The sequence below is a fragment of the Odocoileus virginianus genome, chromosome 6, assembly GCF_023699985.2.
Source record: "Odocoileus virginianus isolate 20LAN1187 ecotype Illinois chromosome 6, Ovbor_1.2, whole genome shotgun sequence".
NCBI lineage: Eukaryota > Metazoa > Chordata > Mammalia > Artiodactyla > Cervidae > Odocoileus > Odocoileus virginianus.
The window spans coordinates 1,686,190-1,703,121 of record NC_069679.1 but is presented as its reverse complement, the minus strand read 5'-3'; the positions used below and the strand labels follow the sequence as shown (position 1 = coordinate 1,703,121).

Sequence of the window (16,932 nt, the reverse complement as noted above, 5' to 3'; positions counted from 1 at the left end):
TGGAGTGGTGAGGAGTGGCAGAAGAAGAATATGCCCAAAGAACAAAGTAAATAAAGGAGGTAAGACACAGTTTCATTTCTCCCAACATGCTTATAGCTCTGCAAGATCAATACACTCAAAATGCATGACGTTTAGACTGGTAAATATTTAAGACTGTGAAAACTGTGTTTACAACAGTGTGGGTCATAGACACTGGTGCACCATCTCAAGAGGGCAATTAAGCAAGATCAAAATGACATATACCTTTTGACCCAGAAACTCTACTTCTAGAAATATAGTACCTCTCTCCCACCATCACTATCTCCCTGCTGTCTACTGGATCACCCCCATTACCACACTCTAAAGATAACAGAGGCACTCTCAGTGCCTCTCTTTGCCCCACATTCCTCCATTCCCTTTCACAATTAAACCTGCTGGACAGGATTGTCTGTCATCACTGAATTCACTTCCTTATTCTCTCTTGAACACCTTTCCTTCTGAAAAGACTAGAGGTTTTGTCAAGGTCACCAATGTTCTCCACTGATAAGATCCAATAGTCACTTTTCTGTTCTTCTCTCTCTTGATCTCTAGTAATATTTCTTGACTGACCCCTCTCCTTGACGCCCTTGACATGCCCAAATCAGAGTCTCTGGGCTTGCTTTCTGCTCCAGTGGCCAGTCCTTCTAAGTCTCTTTTACTGGCTCCTTTTCTGCCCAGAAAGTTTTAAGTGCCAAAGGCCTTTGTCCCAGGCGCCCTTCTCTTAATCTGTTCTCTTGTCTGGAATATCTAAGTCCTTTACTTTAAAAGGGTTAGTGATGTGGCCAATGACTCAAGTCTGGATCTCTGGCCCTAATCACTCTAAAAAGAAAATTCCAAACTCAGATATTCAAATGTTCTACTCAACGGTTCTCCATGGATGTCTGACAGGCATCGCAAACTCAAGATGTCATGGCCAAGATAGAACTCTTGACTTTCAGCCTCCAAATTTACTCACTCCTAATTATTGCACTATCATCCACTGAGAAAAAAAATCTAGGTATTATCTTCAATTCCTAGATTTCTTTTATCCTTACATCTGTTGACTTTACCTTCAAAACAGTACAAATTAGTTCCCTTCTCTCCATCTCTATCATCCCAATTCAAGACAGCATCATCTCTTGATTGCATTGCTGGAATTCCCTAATTCTTGCTTCCCTCTTGCCCTTCTATAATCTATATCCTGTAGCAGCCAGTGACTACCAGTAAAACAATCCTATGGCATCCCACCTAGAGTGAAAGTCAAGCTTCTTATTCCCTTAAAAGTAAGCCCTTTCAGCTACCCAGCACCTGCCTATCTCACCCATCTATTCGCTCATACTTTTTTCCCCTCACCCACTCCCATGAGGCCCTTGCTTGGGATCCTCCCAGAGCTGGCTTTCTTGTCCTTAAATATTGCAACTTAAATTTCACTTTCTTAGAAACTTTCCCCGGAGAAGGCAATGGCACCCCACTCCAGTACTCTTGCCTGGAAAATCCCATGGACGGAGGAGCCTGGTGGGTTGCGGGGTCCATGGGGTCGCTAAGAGTTGGACACGACTGAGCGACTTAGCAGCAGCAGAAACCTTCCCTGATACCATAGTACAAAAGACTCCTAGCATTTACCCTCTCTTAGAACTTACTACTATTAGATATTTTTCTTACTTCTGGTCTCTGCCCCATTAGGAAGTAAACTCAGTGAGAACAGGGATCTTGTCTATTCTGTTCTCCACAATATCCCTGTGTCTTGAGCATAACTTGGCACATAGTACCCAGTGGAAGGATACTGAGTGAACAAGTATGTAAAGACATAGAAAGATATTTACCCAAAGACTGCTTGAATAGCAATACAAGTATAGCCAAAAGAAAAAAAAAATTGGAAATGACTTAAAAGCTAGAGGATTCCTTTTAGTATATCCATACAGTGGGTAGAGCCATTTAAGATAATGAGGTCAATCTATAAGTGCTGATAAGGAAACAATATCCAAGATGTGTTTGTAGTGTGGTATCCAGCCTCCAATTCGGCCTCCAGTGATCCTTGCGTGCTGGTATTTATGCCCTTACGTAGTCTGTAGTCTCCTCCCAAGTGAACTGAAGCTATCTGATACATACATGACCCGTAGAGTAAGGTGGAGACGACGGCGGATGACGCCGGAGGCCAGGCTCCAACAGGCAGTGCAACGCCTCCGTTTTCTCTGGATCCCTCATTTCGGGGAAAGGCAACCTTCAGGTTACGATGTCACTTGAGCAGGACTGTGGACAAGCCCTTGCAGGGAGGAACCAGGAATCCTGCCCGCAGCCAGCACCAGCACGCCAGGCCTGTGAGGAAGCCACACGGGAAAGGGGATCCTCCAGTTCCAGCCAAGCCTTCAGGGCGCTGCAGCCTCCCGAGACCCCGTGCCAGAACCACCTGCCTCAACGGCTCCCAGGTGGTGACTCACAGAAACCGCGCGGGTCAGTGAATGTTGGCTGTTATTTTAAACCACTAAGTTTTTGAGGAAATTGATTATGCATAAAAGATATAGGTAGTATAAACTCCTCTTTTACTATTAAAACAAAAAAGCATATGGGCGCTTACATTTATTCATGCATAGAAAACACCTCCAAAGAGGCCACGCTCTGACCTGGGTGGGTAGGGAGGGACTATGTCCACTTTTCAGTATGCACTCTGATATTCTCAGATTTATTTACAACAACCACTATTACTTTTATAATTTTTTTTTTTTAAGGTTTAAGCATCACAATATTAAGAGAGAAGCCATAGTAATGGCCGTTCCTAAGCCTTCTTGTCCTTCTGTTCTCCTTGATTTTCTCCCACTCTCAGGACCTGGCTTTAGAATAGTCTCTTCTTCACAGGTTTTCCAGTAACACAAACACTGGGTTTTGGTTTTTGGTTTTGTTTAAGATGACTAATTTCACTGAGAACATTAATCCTACAATTAGAATGCTGCTAAAATTGGGATCCTGGTTTATTCATTTGCATTTAATAAGGCGACAATGTTGCAGTAAGCGTGGGATGCAAAGCTGGTGCTCGGTGACAACCTGGAGGGGTGGAAAGGGAGGGAGGGGAGACGTAAGGATACCTGTGGCTGATTCACACTGACGTCTGGCAGAAGCCATCACAATATTGCAAAGTAATAACCCTCTAATTAAAAACAAATAAAGGAAAAGAAGAAAACAGTCGCAAGGTGAATGTATGAGCCACTCACACTTTCGGGGTGCTGATGAGTTAACCAGAGTTCACGGAGCCCACAGGCTCGGGCTGCAGTTTCTGCAGGAGGTGGTGAACCGTGGCTCGTCACGCCTCGCTCCTCATCAGTAGAGACAGACACCGGGAAATGCTCCACAGGCTGACTAACAGGTAGAGACAAAGGCAGCTCACACTCTCCCTCAATAAGGCCATTTCCAGAGTGTGACCTGAGGGACCCCAGTGACTTACATTTAAACAGACCAACCATCTCAGTGACTTTCCAAGGCTTGGGTAAAATGGAGGACCGAGCCCCGAGTTTGGTTTTCCCTCTTCAGAATGAGCAGTGGGGGTGGACTAAACACATGCCTTTGACTAGTGTAACATCAGAAACTTCGCTTTTTAAGACAACAACCAAACTCTGCGGCCCAGACCCACGGTTTTAATTGATGAGACCAGGGAACAGTGTAGCAAACTGTACCTTTGATTCGGTGATAAATTCCAGTCCTCTTAAGCATCTCCAAAGGAGAAAAGTTACAGGAACAAAGTTGCAATCCCTAAACTATGCATACTGATGAGATTATAGCCCCAGGATTGAGGAAGTCTTGGTAACAGGGAAATTAATTACCTCTGAAACTCCTGCTGCAAACAACTGAAATGACAAAAAGAGAAATGCCCAAACAACTTCAGTTTAGCGCGTGTCCTGCACAATGGGACACAAATCCACGTTCGCTTTCAAATTCAGAGAGCCCTCCTTTAGTCACTAGAGCCAGTGCAGTGCAACATTCAAGCTGTCAGATAGTTTAGAAAAAGCAGAGCCCAGCAAGATAGGGAACAGAGGGAAGACAGGCACGCCCAGGGCCCTCCTGAGCCCAGGGCCAGAGTCCCTCAGCTGGCCTGCCCCGCCCCGCCACTGGCTGGGCCGGATTCAGGCAGAGCAGGGCCTCAAAGGGAAAAGAAACAAACTCCGCTGGAGGAGCATTTGATTCAGCAAACAGACACTCTTATGATTCTATTTCCCAGATCATTTCTTGTACCCTTCCTTCATGTAGATTCACAGATTTGGTGAAAATGAACCAAGAAGAAGCCTTCTTCCTTAGGGTAGGGATTAAATTATGATCACTCAGGTATGGAATACAACCTAGTCACTGAACAAGAGGAGGAAGATCCATGTGAATTAATTTAGAAGTTGGCATATACATGTACGTATATGTGTTTACATACACAAACACATTCATTCTTAGAGTATAACATACAAAGTACATACATTTTCTATAAACAATTGTAAAAATTAGTTCCCTTTGTGAGATAAGAATGGACATGAGTGGCAAAGAAGTACATTTTTCATTTTATATATTTTTATTGTTTGATTTTTTTTTATTATCAGCATGTATTATAAAAATGACTAACAAAGAAATAGCAAAGACCAAAAAAATGCTTTCCACTGGATCAGCCTGTGATCCGTTTGTTTCTGCTCGCTTTTACCCTGGGTAGGCCATCTTTTGCTTTCTCACCTGTAAATGGAAGCAAGCCGACCAGGAGGAAGCCTGCTATGAGACGGAGGGCTGAGCCGGCAAGGAATGCAGGGTGTATCTGGCCAAGAAGCGGAAGGCGGCAGACCAGAAATGAGATCACATCAGTCGTCAGAGACGAACAGTAATAATGCTACACTAAACTTATGAGGACGTGCCAAACATTTCATCCTAATCTGCATTTTACAAACAAGAAACTGAGGCACAGAGAAGCATCTTCCTCAGGAAACCAAAACAAAGACATGACGGAGTCAGAATTCAGCCTTGCCTGGCGGGAGCCCTGCTGCCTCAGTACGAACTAGTGCAACAGATGTTTTTCCAAACATTTCAAAAGACTGATGGATGAGCATTTCTGGAAATAAGTGCAAACACACTTTTTGGTAGAAGTATATGTTACTGAAGGCCATTTGGCAAGTGTTACCAAAATTTAAAATGAGCACCCAACTTTTGACCTGGCCATTCTACTTTCTGGAACTCATCCTACAATGAAAGTGAAAGTCGGTCAGTCGTATCCGACTCTGCAACACCACGGACTATACAGTCCATGGAATTCTCCAGGCCAGAATACTGAAGTGGGTAGCTGTTCCCTTCTCCAGGGGATCTTCCCAGCCCAGGGATCAAACCCAGGTCTCCCGCATTGCAGGCAGATTCTTTACCTGCTGAGCCATCAAGGAAGCCCCCATCCTACAGAAATACTCACAAAGACGCCTACATACGGAGGTTCAGTGTGGCACTGTTTTAACAGACAAAAAAGGAGAGGGAGAGAGAAACAACTCCAGGAGCCATAAGTATGGAAATGACCACATGACTAAAACCTCACAATATACCCAAAATATTAAGTAGCTTGTATCCTTTAAAAATGGAGGTCAATCCATAGATGCAGACATGTGAAGAATTCTAAAATGTAATTAAAAGAAAAATAATTATTACAGAGCAATGTGTACAATATGACCCTCTTTACATAAAAAATAAGATGTGAGAATCATTTTCATTTCTTCTTAGAAGAGTGATGCCTTTATTTCCCTACTCTTCGTTCCTTGAAAACAAAAATGAAAGCAAAAACCACACAATTCAGAGAAAAGTAGTAAAAAATAAAAATTATGTGTTATTTATAAATCAATCATACAGTAAAATAATTATTTTAAAAGGTCACAAATACAACAGTTCTATAAAGTCAGCTTGGAGTCAAGTACCTTTTAAAATACATTGCAAATCATCTCTATTTTAGTGTTCTTTTCCAAACAGATGTGGTTCAAACTCAAGAGACGGCTTTATCATTTCATATTTGCTAAAAAGTCAACAAAACTGGCAATAAATAGTCCAATAATTTCTAAAAATACTAAGTGGTAAACACTATACTTAGTTGTGAAAAAATCTATTCGGACAACATGAAGATTTCACTGAAGTCAGTAAAGACACAAAATTAGCTTTTCCACATTTAAAATGCTCGTCGTATTTTCCTTGAAGTGACAACAATACATACAAAAGCTCAAAGCATTAATAAAGAAATGATTGGAAGTCCCAATGAGTCAATGAACAGACTCTGTTCTGAGCTGGACGGAAAAGAGACACAAAACGTTCTGTTTTGGTTCATTTTTCAAAAATTGCCATGGCTCCTTGTCAAGTGGAAGCAGTACCCAGACCAAAGGTTCCCAAACGCTGGAGTGTAAGAAAGACTTGTTAAAATGCAGGTTCCTGGGCCCTGCCCCAGACTCTGAGCTCTGATTCCTGAGTACGATAAATCTACATTTTCAAACAAGATACACAATGATTTTGATGAAGTGGTACAAGAACCCCACCCTTCAAACCTGACTTGCGGCAGCTCCCCCACCTCTTTAGTTTCCCCATCTGTAGAGCCAGTCAACTGTACTGATCTTCTCTGAGGGCCCTGAAGCCCTGGATACAGGGCTGGATACAGCTGGATCAACCCCAGATGTAAAAGAAACGTAGCTGCAGCTAAAAAGTTAAGCCTTCATGCCAAGACTAATCTTTGCATATCATGGGGCTTCTGTCTTTTCTGCACCGTCTGAAAAGTCTGCTTTGATCAGTTCCATTTCTGGGAGCCCCTGAGTAGAGGAATTCTGAAACTGACATTCCACGTGAACTGGGGGGACTTTCCTCATGCAAAGAGGGAAGCTTCCAGCCACCCTGAGAGGTGCTGCATATACATGGTATGTGGTGAAACCTACTTGGTTAGGAAACAACAGAAGCATCTCCGGAATGCTAAGCAGGCTCCAAAGCCTCCAGCAGAACTTCCACCGAGGAACCGGACCACTCAGTAGGAGCCTTTGACAGTGGTTGAACTAGAAGAGTAAGAGCTGGATTTCCCCGAGAATTTCTTTGACGAGAGGGATACCTGCATCTGCTTTACAGTACGGACGCTCCGGCAGAGAAGAGCATTCTTGGCGTGATCCCTGAAGTCCTGTGAGATGAAGTAATAGACAAAGGGGTCGATGCAGCTGTTGAGGGTGGAGAGGCAGAGGGCGGCGATGTACAGGGCGTAGACGTGACTCTGGCCCCAGGTCTTGATCAGGAAGTAGTGCACTACGAGCAGGAGGTTACTGGGAGTGAAGCAGATCAGGTACATGGCCAGCACGGTCACAATGAGCTTGATGGCCCTCCGCCTCTTCTTTCCTGAGCTCTCATCCATGGCAGAAGACTGGAGGGTCCGGATCATGAGCACATAGGCTGAGGCCGTGAGGAAGGCTGGGAACAGGAAGACCCCGATGGCCAGAGAGAGGAAGTAATTGAACATGTCTCCCACCAGCACCTCCTCCGGCAAAACGTCGTGGCAGGTCGTGATGTTAAGGGCCGGGATGTAGGCGGTCTGCTTCACGACGTACAAGGGGATGGAAAGCAGCAGAATGAGCAGCCATATTCCCAGGGAGACGCCGATGGCAATGTTTGCCTGCTTCTTGGGGTGCACCATGGGGTTCACGATGACCCAGTATCTCTGCACGCTGAGGCAGGTCATGAAGAGGATGGAGCAGTACATGTTGCCATAGAAAAAACCAATGAGCACCTTGCAAAGAGACTCCCCGTAAGTCCAGTTGTTGCCATGGATGTGATAGGCGATCTTCAGGGGGAACCAGGTAACCGAGAGGAGGTCGGCCAAGGCCAAGTTGGCCATGTAAATCACAGCGGGGTGCTTCTTCTTTGTTCGGAAAAGAAAGACCCACAGGGCCATGCCATTGCTTGGCAAACCAACCACGAATACGATCGTGTAGACAACTGGAAGGAAGACAGTGGTCAGCTTTCCAGTGAGGACGGAGGTAGAAAACTCATCCACGGAGAAGCCTGGTTTCGCCGTCACTCCTCTGCCAATGAGGCTCCTTCCTTTAGACGGTCTCTTGTTTCCTGCACAAGAAAGGCAAGGCGGACAAGGGTCATTACAGCAATCAGTTTCCACAGAGATGCCGGTTTGTCCAAACACAAGCGCTTCAGAGAAAGAACGGCTGGTGGGAAGGTCACGGGCAAGATGGCGCCAGCACGTCAGTTATCACCTGAAAGCTCGGGCAGAGGAGGAAAGGAGGACAGCAGCTGAGGAGAAAAAGCAGCAGTGAAACGGGCTGCGCAAGAATGGGCGGAAGCCCGAGAGGACCGTGTGCTGGCGAGCCTGCCTTTCTCCAGGGCGGGGTAGATGAAGAAAGCTCCCCGCGCTGTGTGAAGGCAGAGAAAGAAGGCGGGCAGGAGGAGGGCGCACACAGTGCTTCCGGGGCTTGTGATGGGTGGTGGGATCACTGGGATCTCTGTGGTCTGGACTCGTGTGCCTGCTGTGCTATTTTTGTTGTCGTTATTTTTTTTAATCCTAATTTTCTATTTTTCAAGTCTTTGTGGAATTTGTTATAATACTGCTTCTATTTTATGTTTTGGATTTTTGGCCATGTGGCACGTGGGACCTTCGCTCCCTGACCAGTGATTGAAGCTGCACCCCCTGCACTGAAAGATGAAATCTGAACTTGTGGACCACTCGAGAAGTCCCCCTGCTGTGTGTGTGTGTGTGTGTGTGTGTATGTGGTGTGTTTACTTTTACAATGGGTATTTTTTTTAATGGGAGGGTTCTGAAGTATGTGTACAACATAACAATGATTTCTATGAATCCTGGAAAAATTGACAGTATATCATTTAGTTTTACAAACTGTCCACACTCATTAGTCTCCAACTGTTCTCATAATGGCCATCTACCTCATTTGTACTGCAAGACAACTCAGCCTGGCCCATCACTCCTTAGCCCAAACAAAGGCCAACACAGCGAGGTTCCCAGGAGCTCAGAGACACTGCCTCTCTACATACAAGGACAGTCCAGCCAGAGCAGGGACCTCCCGCTTCACTAAGGCTTCCTGGAGACCTGCCCATGCGGAAGAGCGGGCAGCAAGCCTGCTGACCTCAAGGTCACCGGGCAGCTGGGTGCACGATTTCTGTTCAGACAAATTTGTATTCTGACATTTAAGCAAGTAATATGCTAAGCTTTAACAACTTCCACTCTCATCCCCAAATTATGAATTAAACTTCAGAAATAAAGAATGAATGGCATAGCCAGCCTACATCCTGCCCCAACCAAGTATTCATCGACCTGCAGAACAAAGTGAGGGACAGTGTAAGGACATAGAAGGACCTGACTTTAATTCTGGGGAAGAGCAGCCCTTCACCAAGGCATGTTCATACCAGGAAGGATGCTCAACCTACTCACAAGCTTATCTGATCATCTGTATGTGTTGTCATCATTTTTTCCTCTTCTACCTAAGACACGGCTGGTGGGAAGGCAAAGTGGTACAGCCACTGTGCAAAACCATCTGGCAGTTCCTCAAACGGCTCACCACAGAAGTGCCATACAACCCAGTGATTCCTACTCCTAACTACACCCAGGGCACAGGAAAACACAGAAAACTGTACAGCAATGCTCAGGACAGCAGCACTCATTAGAGCCCCAAAGGAGAAATAACCCAGACGTCTATCACCTGGTGAATGGGTAAACAAAATGTGGTCTGTGCCTACAACGGAACATGATTTAGCAATAAAAGGAAACGAAGTACTGATACATGCTACAGGTGAAGCTTGAAAAGATTATGCTTTTGAAAGAAGCCTCAGGAGTATGTATTGTAGGAGTCCATTTATAATAAATGTTCTGAATAGGCAAATCCACAGACAAAAAAAAACACATTAGTGGTTGCCAGGAGCTGGGGAATGGGGCAGATTGGGGGATGATGGCTAAGGAATAGGCTGGAGTGTTCTTATAGGGTAAAAAATATTCTAAAGTTGATTGTGGTGATGGATAGATTATCTGTGAATAGTCTAAAAGGCATTGAATTGCAGACTTTGAATAGGTGAACTGTATGGTTTGCAAGTTACACCTTAATAAACCTGTTAAAGAATGACACCTGATGGAAGGCTGAGGTGTCATTACTAAAGCTGACTGAGGGGTACCAGGGATTCACTGGAACATTCTACCCTCATGTGTCTAGAATTTTCCATAAAAACAAACATACACCAGGTCACAAAAGTTCATGCAAAGAGATAAAAATCTATTTTATATTAGGATACTAAAATAAAGGGGGGTGGGGAAGGAGCCAGAAATACTACAAAAAGGTAGGGAAGGATTCAAAGAGTGAGAAAGAAAGATTTCCTGAGAATATTCGCACCTAGAACCCTGACTGATTGCACTCTAGACTACCATTCGTATTAGCTGTGTTCATCGAACCAGTGGCAGAGCACACAGCCAGCATGCCACTCGGTATGACTGAGCAACGCCAGAACTGCTCACACCAACACTGCTGAACGTCAAGCTGCTGCCCAAAGTTCCCTGAAGTCCTTCCAGCACAGGGCATGGGCTTCGACCTCAGACCGTGTCCTCAACTCACAGAACTTGTCTAGAACGGACGCCATCCCAGCTTCTAACTATATAACCCATCCGTAAACCAGACAACGTCATCTCTATTTTACAGGGTGAAGATACTTAATAAACACTGAAATGCAATGACAGTCACAATATAACGTCAACTGAAAAAAGCCACTGGTGGAATAATATGCTTCCATCTATATAACAAAATTATAATTTGTCAACAAATCTGAAGTCTAGGAAAACATCCACTACACCATAAACTCTGGCCATCTCTAGAGTAACATGGGTGGTGGGGGGAGAACTTAACTTTTCTTACCTTTATACCCTTCTATGTCATTTCGATTGCTTTTTCAGAGGCGTGTAAACTGGTGTAATCTATTCGAAGGGCAATTTGGCAAAATATCAAAAATTTTAAGTGTGCTTGCCCTATGACCCACTGATTTACTGCTAGGAATTTGTTCTGCATGTATATTAGCTACAGTGCACAAAAATAGTGTATGTACAAGAATATTTACTAGATATCCAAAAGTCTACAAGCAATAAATGCTGGAGAGGGTGTGGAGAAAAGGGAACCCTCTTACACTGTTGGTGGGAATGCAATCTAGTACAGCCACTATGGAGAACAATGTGGAGATGCCTTAAAAAACTGGAAATAGAACTGCCATATGACCCAGCACTCCCACTCCTGGGCATACACACCGAGGAAACCAGATCTGAAAGAGACATGTGTACCCCAATGTTCATCGCAGCACTATTTACAATAGCCAGGGCATGGAAGCAACCTAGATGCCCATCAGCAGATGAATGGATAAGAAAGCTGTGGTACATATACATTATGGAATATTACTCAGCTATTAAAAAGAATTCATTCGAATCAGTTCTAATGAGATGGATGAAACTGGAGCCCACTATACAGAGTGAAGTAAGCCAGAAAGATAAAGACCAATACAGTATACTAATGCATATATATGGAATTTAAAAAGATGGTAATGATAACCCTATATGCAAAACAGAAAAAGAGACACAGATGTACCGAACAGACTTTGGGATTCAGTGGGAGAAGGTGAGGGTGTGATGTTCCGAGAGAATAGCATTGAAACAAGTATACTATCAAGGGTGAAACAGATCACCAGCCCAGGCTGGACGCATGAGACAAGTGCTCAGGGCTAGTGCACTGGGAAGGCCCAGAGGGATGGGACGGGAAGGGAGGCGGGAGGGGGGATCGGGAGGGGGGATTGGGATGGGGAACACATGTAAATCCATGGCTGATTCATGTCAATGTCTGGAAAAAACCACTACAATATTGTAAAGTAATTAGCCTCCAACTAATAAAAATAAACGAAAAAATCCATTTTGAGTTTATTTTTGTGTATGGTGTTAGAAAGTGTTCTAGTTTCATTCTTTTACAGGTGGTTGACCAGTTTTCCCAGCACCACTTGTTAAAGAGGTTGTCTTTTTTCCATTGTATATCCTTGCCTCCTTTGTCGAAGATAAGGTGACCATAGGTTCGTGGATTTATCTCTGGGCTTAATGGAATAAAGATCTAAATGTAAGAACAGAAACTATAAAACTCTTAGAGGAGAACATAGGCAAAACACTCTCTGACATAAATCACAGCAGGATCCTCTATGACCCACATCCCAGAATTTTAGAAACAAAAGCAAAAATAAACAAATGGGACCTAATGAAACTTATAAGCTTTTGCACAACAAAGGAAACTATAAGCAAGCTGAAAAGACAGCCCTCAGATTGGGAGAAAATAACAGCAAACGAAGCAACGTACAAAGGATTAATCTCAAAAATATACAAGCAACTCCTCCAGCTCAACTCCAGAAAAATAAATGACCCAATCAAAAAATGGGCCAAAGAACTCAACAGACATTTCTCCAAGGAAGACATACAGATGGCAAAAAAACACATGAAAAGATGCTCAACATCACTCATTATCAGAGAAATGCAAATCAAAACCACAATGAGGTACCATTACACGCCAGTCAGGATGGCTGCTATCCAAAAGTCTACAAGCAATAAATGCTGGAGAGGATGTGGAGAAAAGGGAACCCTCTTACACTGTTGGTGGGAATGCAAATTAGTACAGCTGCTATGGAGAATAGGGTGGAGATTTCTTAAAAAGCTGGAAATAGAACTGCCATATGACCCAGCAATCCTACTTCTGGGCATACACACCGAGGAAACCAGATCTGAAAGAGACACGTGCACCCCAATGTTCATCGCAGCACTGTTTATAATAGCCAGCACATGGAAGCAACCTAGATGTCCATCAGCAGACGAATGGATGAGGAAGCTGTGGTACATATACACCATGGAATATTACTCAGCCATTAAAAAGAATTCATTTGAATCAGTTCTAATGAGATGGATGAAACTGGAGCCCATTATACAGAGTGAAGTAAGCCAGAAAGATAAAGACCAATACAGTATACTAATGCATATATATGGAATTTAGAAAGATGGTAACGATAACCCTATATGCAAAACAGAAAAAGAGACTCAGATGTATAGAACAGACTTGTGGACTCTGGGAGAAGGCGAGGGTGGGATGTTTCAGGAGAACAGCATTGAAACATGTATATTATCTATAGTGAAACAGATCACCAGCCCAGGTTGGATGCATGAGACAAGTGCTCGGGCCTGGTGCACTGGGAAGACCCAGAGGGATCGGGTGGAGAGGGAGGTGGGAGGGGGGACCGGGATGGGGAATACATGTAAATCCATGGCTAATTCATTTCAATGTATGACAAAAACCACTGCAATGTTGTAATTAGCCTCCAACTAATAAAAATAAATGGAAAAAAAATAAATAAACGAAAAAAAAAAAAGAATATTTACTAGAATATCATTTACTATGGTAAAACAAAAACGATAGTTTCAATGTCCATCAAAAAACAAAAAAGGCGAGTTCAATAATTTATGGCATTTATACAATGAATAATGTTCCCCCTACAAAAGTATGGACAGATTTTCCTATATTGACCATGACTAGATCGCATAGATAAAAAAAAACTGTAGGATAGCATGTACAGTATGATTCTTCTACTGTTACACAATACATGTATTTCTGCATAAAGAAGTCTGTTGTGAGTGAAGAAGGAAGAGAACGGGGATGTTTCACTTTTAACCTTTTTGATTTGCACTTTTAACTTTAAAAACATTACCTGTTCTTTGTTATATTAAGCTTCCTTCCGTGGCCCACCCTCCCAACATAAGCAAGTATAGAGCAGCTACTTTATTTGTTTAAACTCTCCTCTTGTGTTCTTTCCCCTATTATCCTCCTCACCCCCAAATATTCTTTTGCTCTGAACTTTGGGAGCACAGATCAAAAAAGAAAAGCTTCCATTTCTTGGTACCCTCTCTAGGGACACTTTATAGTCAAATTTCTTGTGTTCTTTCAGGATGAACTGTTTTCCTCTCAACATTTGCCCAGCTAACAAAATCGTAAGAAAGTCAAACACACACTTCACTAAAACATCACCTATCAAAATTAATTAGTAACTACAAGGTCAGGCAGGTGACCAAACACAAATTTAAGGTCCCATCTTCATGTTCGTTGCAGTGTCCTCTCTTATTACAAAACATGGAAAGTAGCCCATGGGTCTATCAACAGAGGACCAGTTAAAAATTATTATACATCCACTGGTAACATTTTAGACTCATTAAAAACATTTTATATTTACTAACATGCTGCTACTGATGTTTGGTCATTGATGTTTACTCACTACTGATGTTTACTTTTACTCATTGGAAAAGACCCTGATGCTGGGAAAGACCCTTGATGCTGCAAAAGGAGAAGGGGGCAGCAGAGGATGAGACGGTTAGAAGCATCACCAACTCAATGGACATGAGTTGGGCAAACTCCAAGAAATTTTGGAGGACAGAGGAGCCTGGCATGCTGCAGTCCATGGGGTCGCAAAGAGTCAGGCCTAGCCTAGCGATTGAGCAATGACAACTGACTGATGTTTATATAAACACATAGTTGTACAAAAATTATTTCTCTATTTATGAATACATATTTTGTGTGTGGATGTATGAAAGCATGAGAAAGGCTAGAAACCAAAATGTTAGCAATGCTTTGGGTAATGAGGGTGATTTAATTAATGCCACCTCCTTTTTGGACTTATTTTTCCTTTACAGTAATCACATACGGCTTCTATCATTAATGTTCAGTTACAAAGAGAACACAAGTTTCAATGTCCAAAAGAAAAATGGAATGATTGCATTACAGGGGACTTCTCAGGCTTGTGACACAGTAGAAAATTAAGTACCTGAAAAAAGCCAATTTAAATGCCAAACTGCCATCAACTGCCAGGTAACTCTGGGGCAGCCCCTTTTCTTCATTTTTCATTCACTATTTACTGAATAATAGTGTTCTTTAGGGAAAGTGATGTGTTGGGCCATGGTGATGGAGGTGCCATGAGGGGTCCCTGGCCTCCTGGAGTACGTGATCCAGTTGGGGGAGAGATACAACTATTTACAGAAATAACCATCCATCACTCAGAGGGTAAAGAATCCACCTGCAATGCAACAGACCCGGGTTCTATCCCTGGGTCTGAGAGATCCTCTGGAAAAGGGAACGGCTACCCTCTCCAGTATTCTCGCATGGAGAATCCCGTGGACAGAGGAGCCTGGCGGGCTACAGTCCCTGGGGTCACAAAGAGTCACTAACACACATCTCTATCTCGTGATAGGAAAGAAGGCAGGGGTATGATGGAGAGTTCTCCTTGCCTGTCCCCCTCAATTCTGTGGCCTCCATCTGTGAAATGATAAGGTTACTCTCTAGGCTGAGTTCCCTTCCATAAGGCAGTCTTCTGGGGGGAAACCTTTGGGAAGAAAAGTCTAGGATGCATCCTGCTGCAAACTGAACGGGATATCTGGGGGTGAGTAAAGACAGGTGCTGAGGGTCAGAAACACCGGTGATGCCACGTTTCTTACCAAAACCAACTTAGTTTCAAGTTGTGGGGGAAGCTCCATCTACCCGAAGTCTCACTGTTACTGAACTGACCCTTTAGCAAAGTTACCCTGCAAAGGAGTAAGAGTATGTGGAAGGGGAAAAAAGTGCAATATTGAATAGTCCTGTTTAACAAGTAACTTGATCTTTGTCGTTGTTGTTCAATGAAGTCCACCTTATACTTCAGAAATGCCCCCAGCTCCTGCCCCTCACTTTGTTAACAAGAACAAGCCAAACACTCAGGCAAGCTCCCTATAGGAACCCTCTGAATCATGAAATAGAGGAATCCACATCCTCACATTTTATAGATGTCTGCACATACTAAGCCTTGCTCCTAAATTTTAGGTTTGTAAGTTTAAAACAGAACAGTAAAGGGACATGCAGTCATCACAGTTTCAGTACTTAAAGGAAATAAATATCTTTATTCTAATGCTGACAATAAAATGCGTACCAGGGGTGTGGTTTTTCAAGTATCCACCACAATAATACCCTTTTCTGTAGCTGCAGAAGGAAAAGAATCACATTCTTCTGATTCACACTCACAGTGACTTGCTCTTTCACAGTGTCTTCACGAAGAGGATAAAAGTGAGAAGCTGCCTTAACAACAGGTCTACAGATTTCGCAGGGAAACAAAAGCTTCCCTTTTAAGGCTCCCCATCCGTTGGCATCACAGTATGAGTTTGAGTAGGCTCCGGGGCTTGGCGGACAGGCAAGCCTGGCGTGCGGCATTCCACGGGGTCGCCGAGTCGGACACGACTGAGCGACTGGACTGAACTTAGGCGACACGCGGCCTGAGAGCGCCCACGCCCCGGAGGGCAGCTCAGCCAGGGAGACGGCCCCTCCCGCCTGGCAAGTCCGAACTCACCCGGGCACCGGCTGCGGCGCCCAAGCTGGTACCCGCGCACCCGCAGGGAGGCTCCCGGGTCCTTCCGTGCCCGGCGCGGGCAGCCTCGGGCCTACGGGCCTGGTGGCGGCCAGTGTGGCACCGAAGGGCCGGGAAACCCGGGGCCCAGAAGTCACCTGGTCGAATGTAAAGCAGGGTTCAAGAAGTTCCATTCGTTCACCTGTTCGACCGGCCTACAACCCGGAGGGAGCGCCTGGCACCCAAAGAACCCAACGGGGCCCGGCCCTGGCTTCCCCACTCCGGCCACGAGCCGTCCCAGAGCTGCCGGCCCTGGGGCGGGGCGGGGCGGCAGGTTGAATGCCCAGGGCCGACCCCAAAGAGGGGCCTCCAGAAGTTGCAGGAGGCTCAGAAAGCGACGCAGAAGGTTCCCAGGCCGCTCTAAGAGGCCATCAACTCTCCAACGCCGCGGGTCCCGCAGGACTAGGCAGGAGAGTCTGAAAGTGTGGAAAGTTCCTCAATGACTAGTGTTTGCCAAGAGACCGGGGGGGCCCGAGGGACTCAACCCCCCGG

At 44.4% G+C, this 16,932-nt stretch overlaps 1 protein-coding gene across 3 annotated transcripts in view; it reads right to left on the bottom strand.

Annotated features, from left to right (window-relative positions):
• Positions 1-5,698: 5,698 nt before the first annotated feature.
• F2RL1 (F2R like trypsin receptor 1) overlaps positions 5,699-16,932 on the bottom strand; it is a 58,848-nt gene continuing 47,614 nt past the window's right edge. For 2 of the 3 annotated variants that reach the window (XR_011488117.1, XR_011488116.1), the window contains exon 4: positions 7,993-8,070. Coding sequence is in view for 1 of the 3 variants with exons in the window: in XM_020902688.2 (XP_020758347.2) it covers positions 6,989-8,070 (1,082 nt within the window). In the remaining 2 variants the exon portion in view is untranslated. Of the gene's footprint in view, positions 8,071-16,932 lie in introns of all 3 variants that reach the window. The other variant, XM_020902688.2, reaches the window with a different exon arrangement.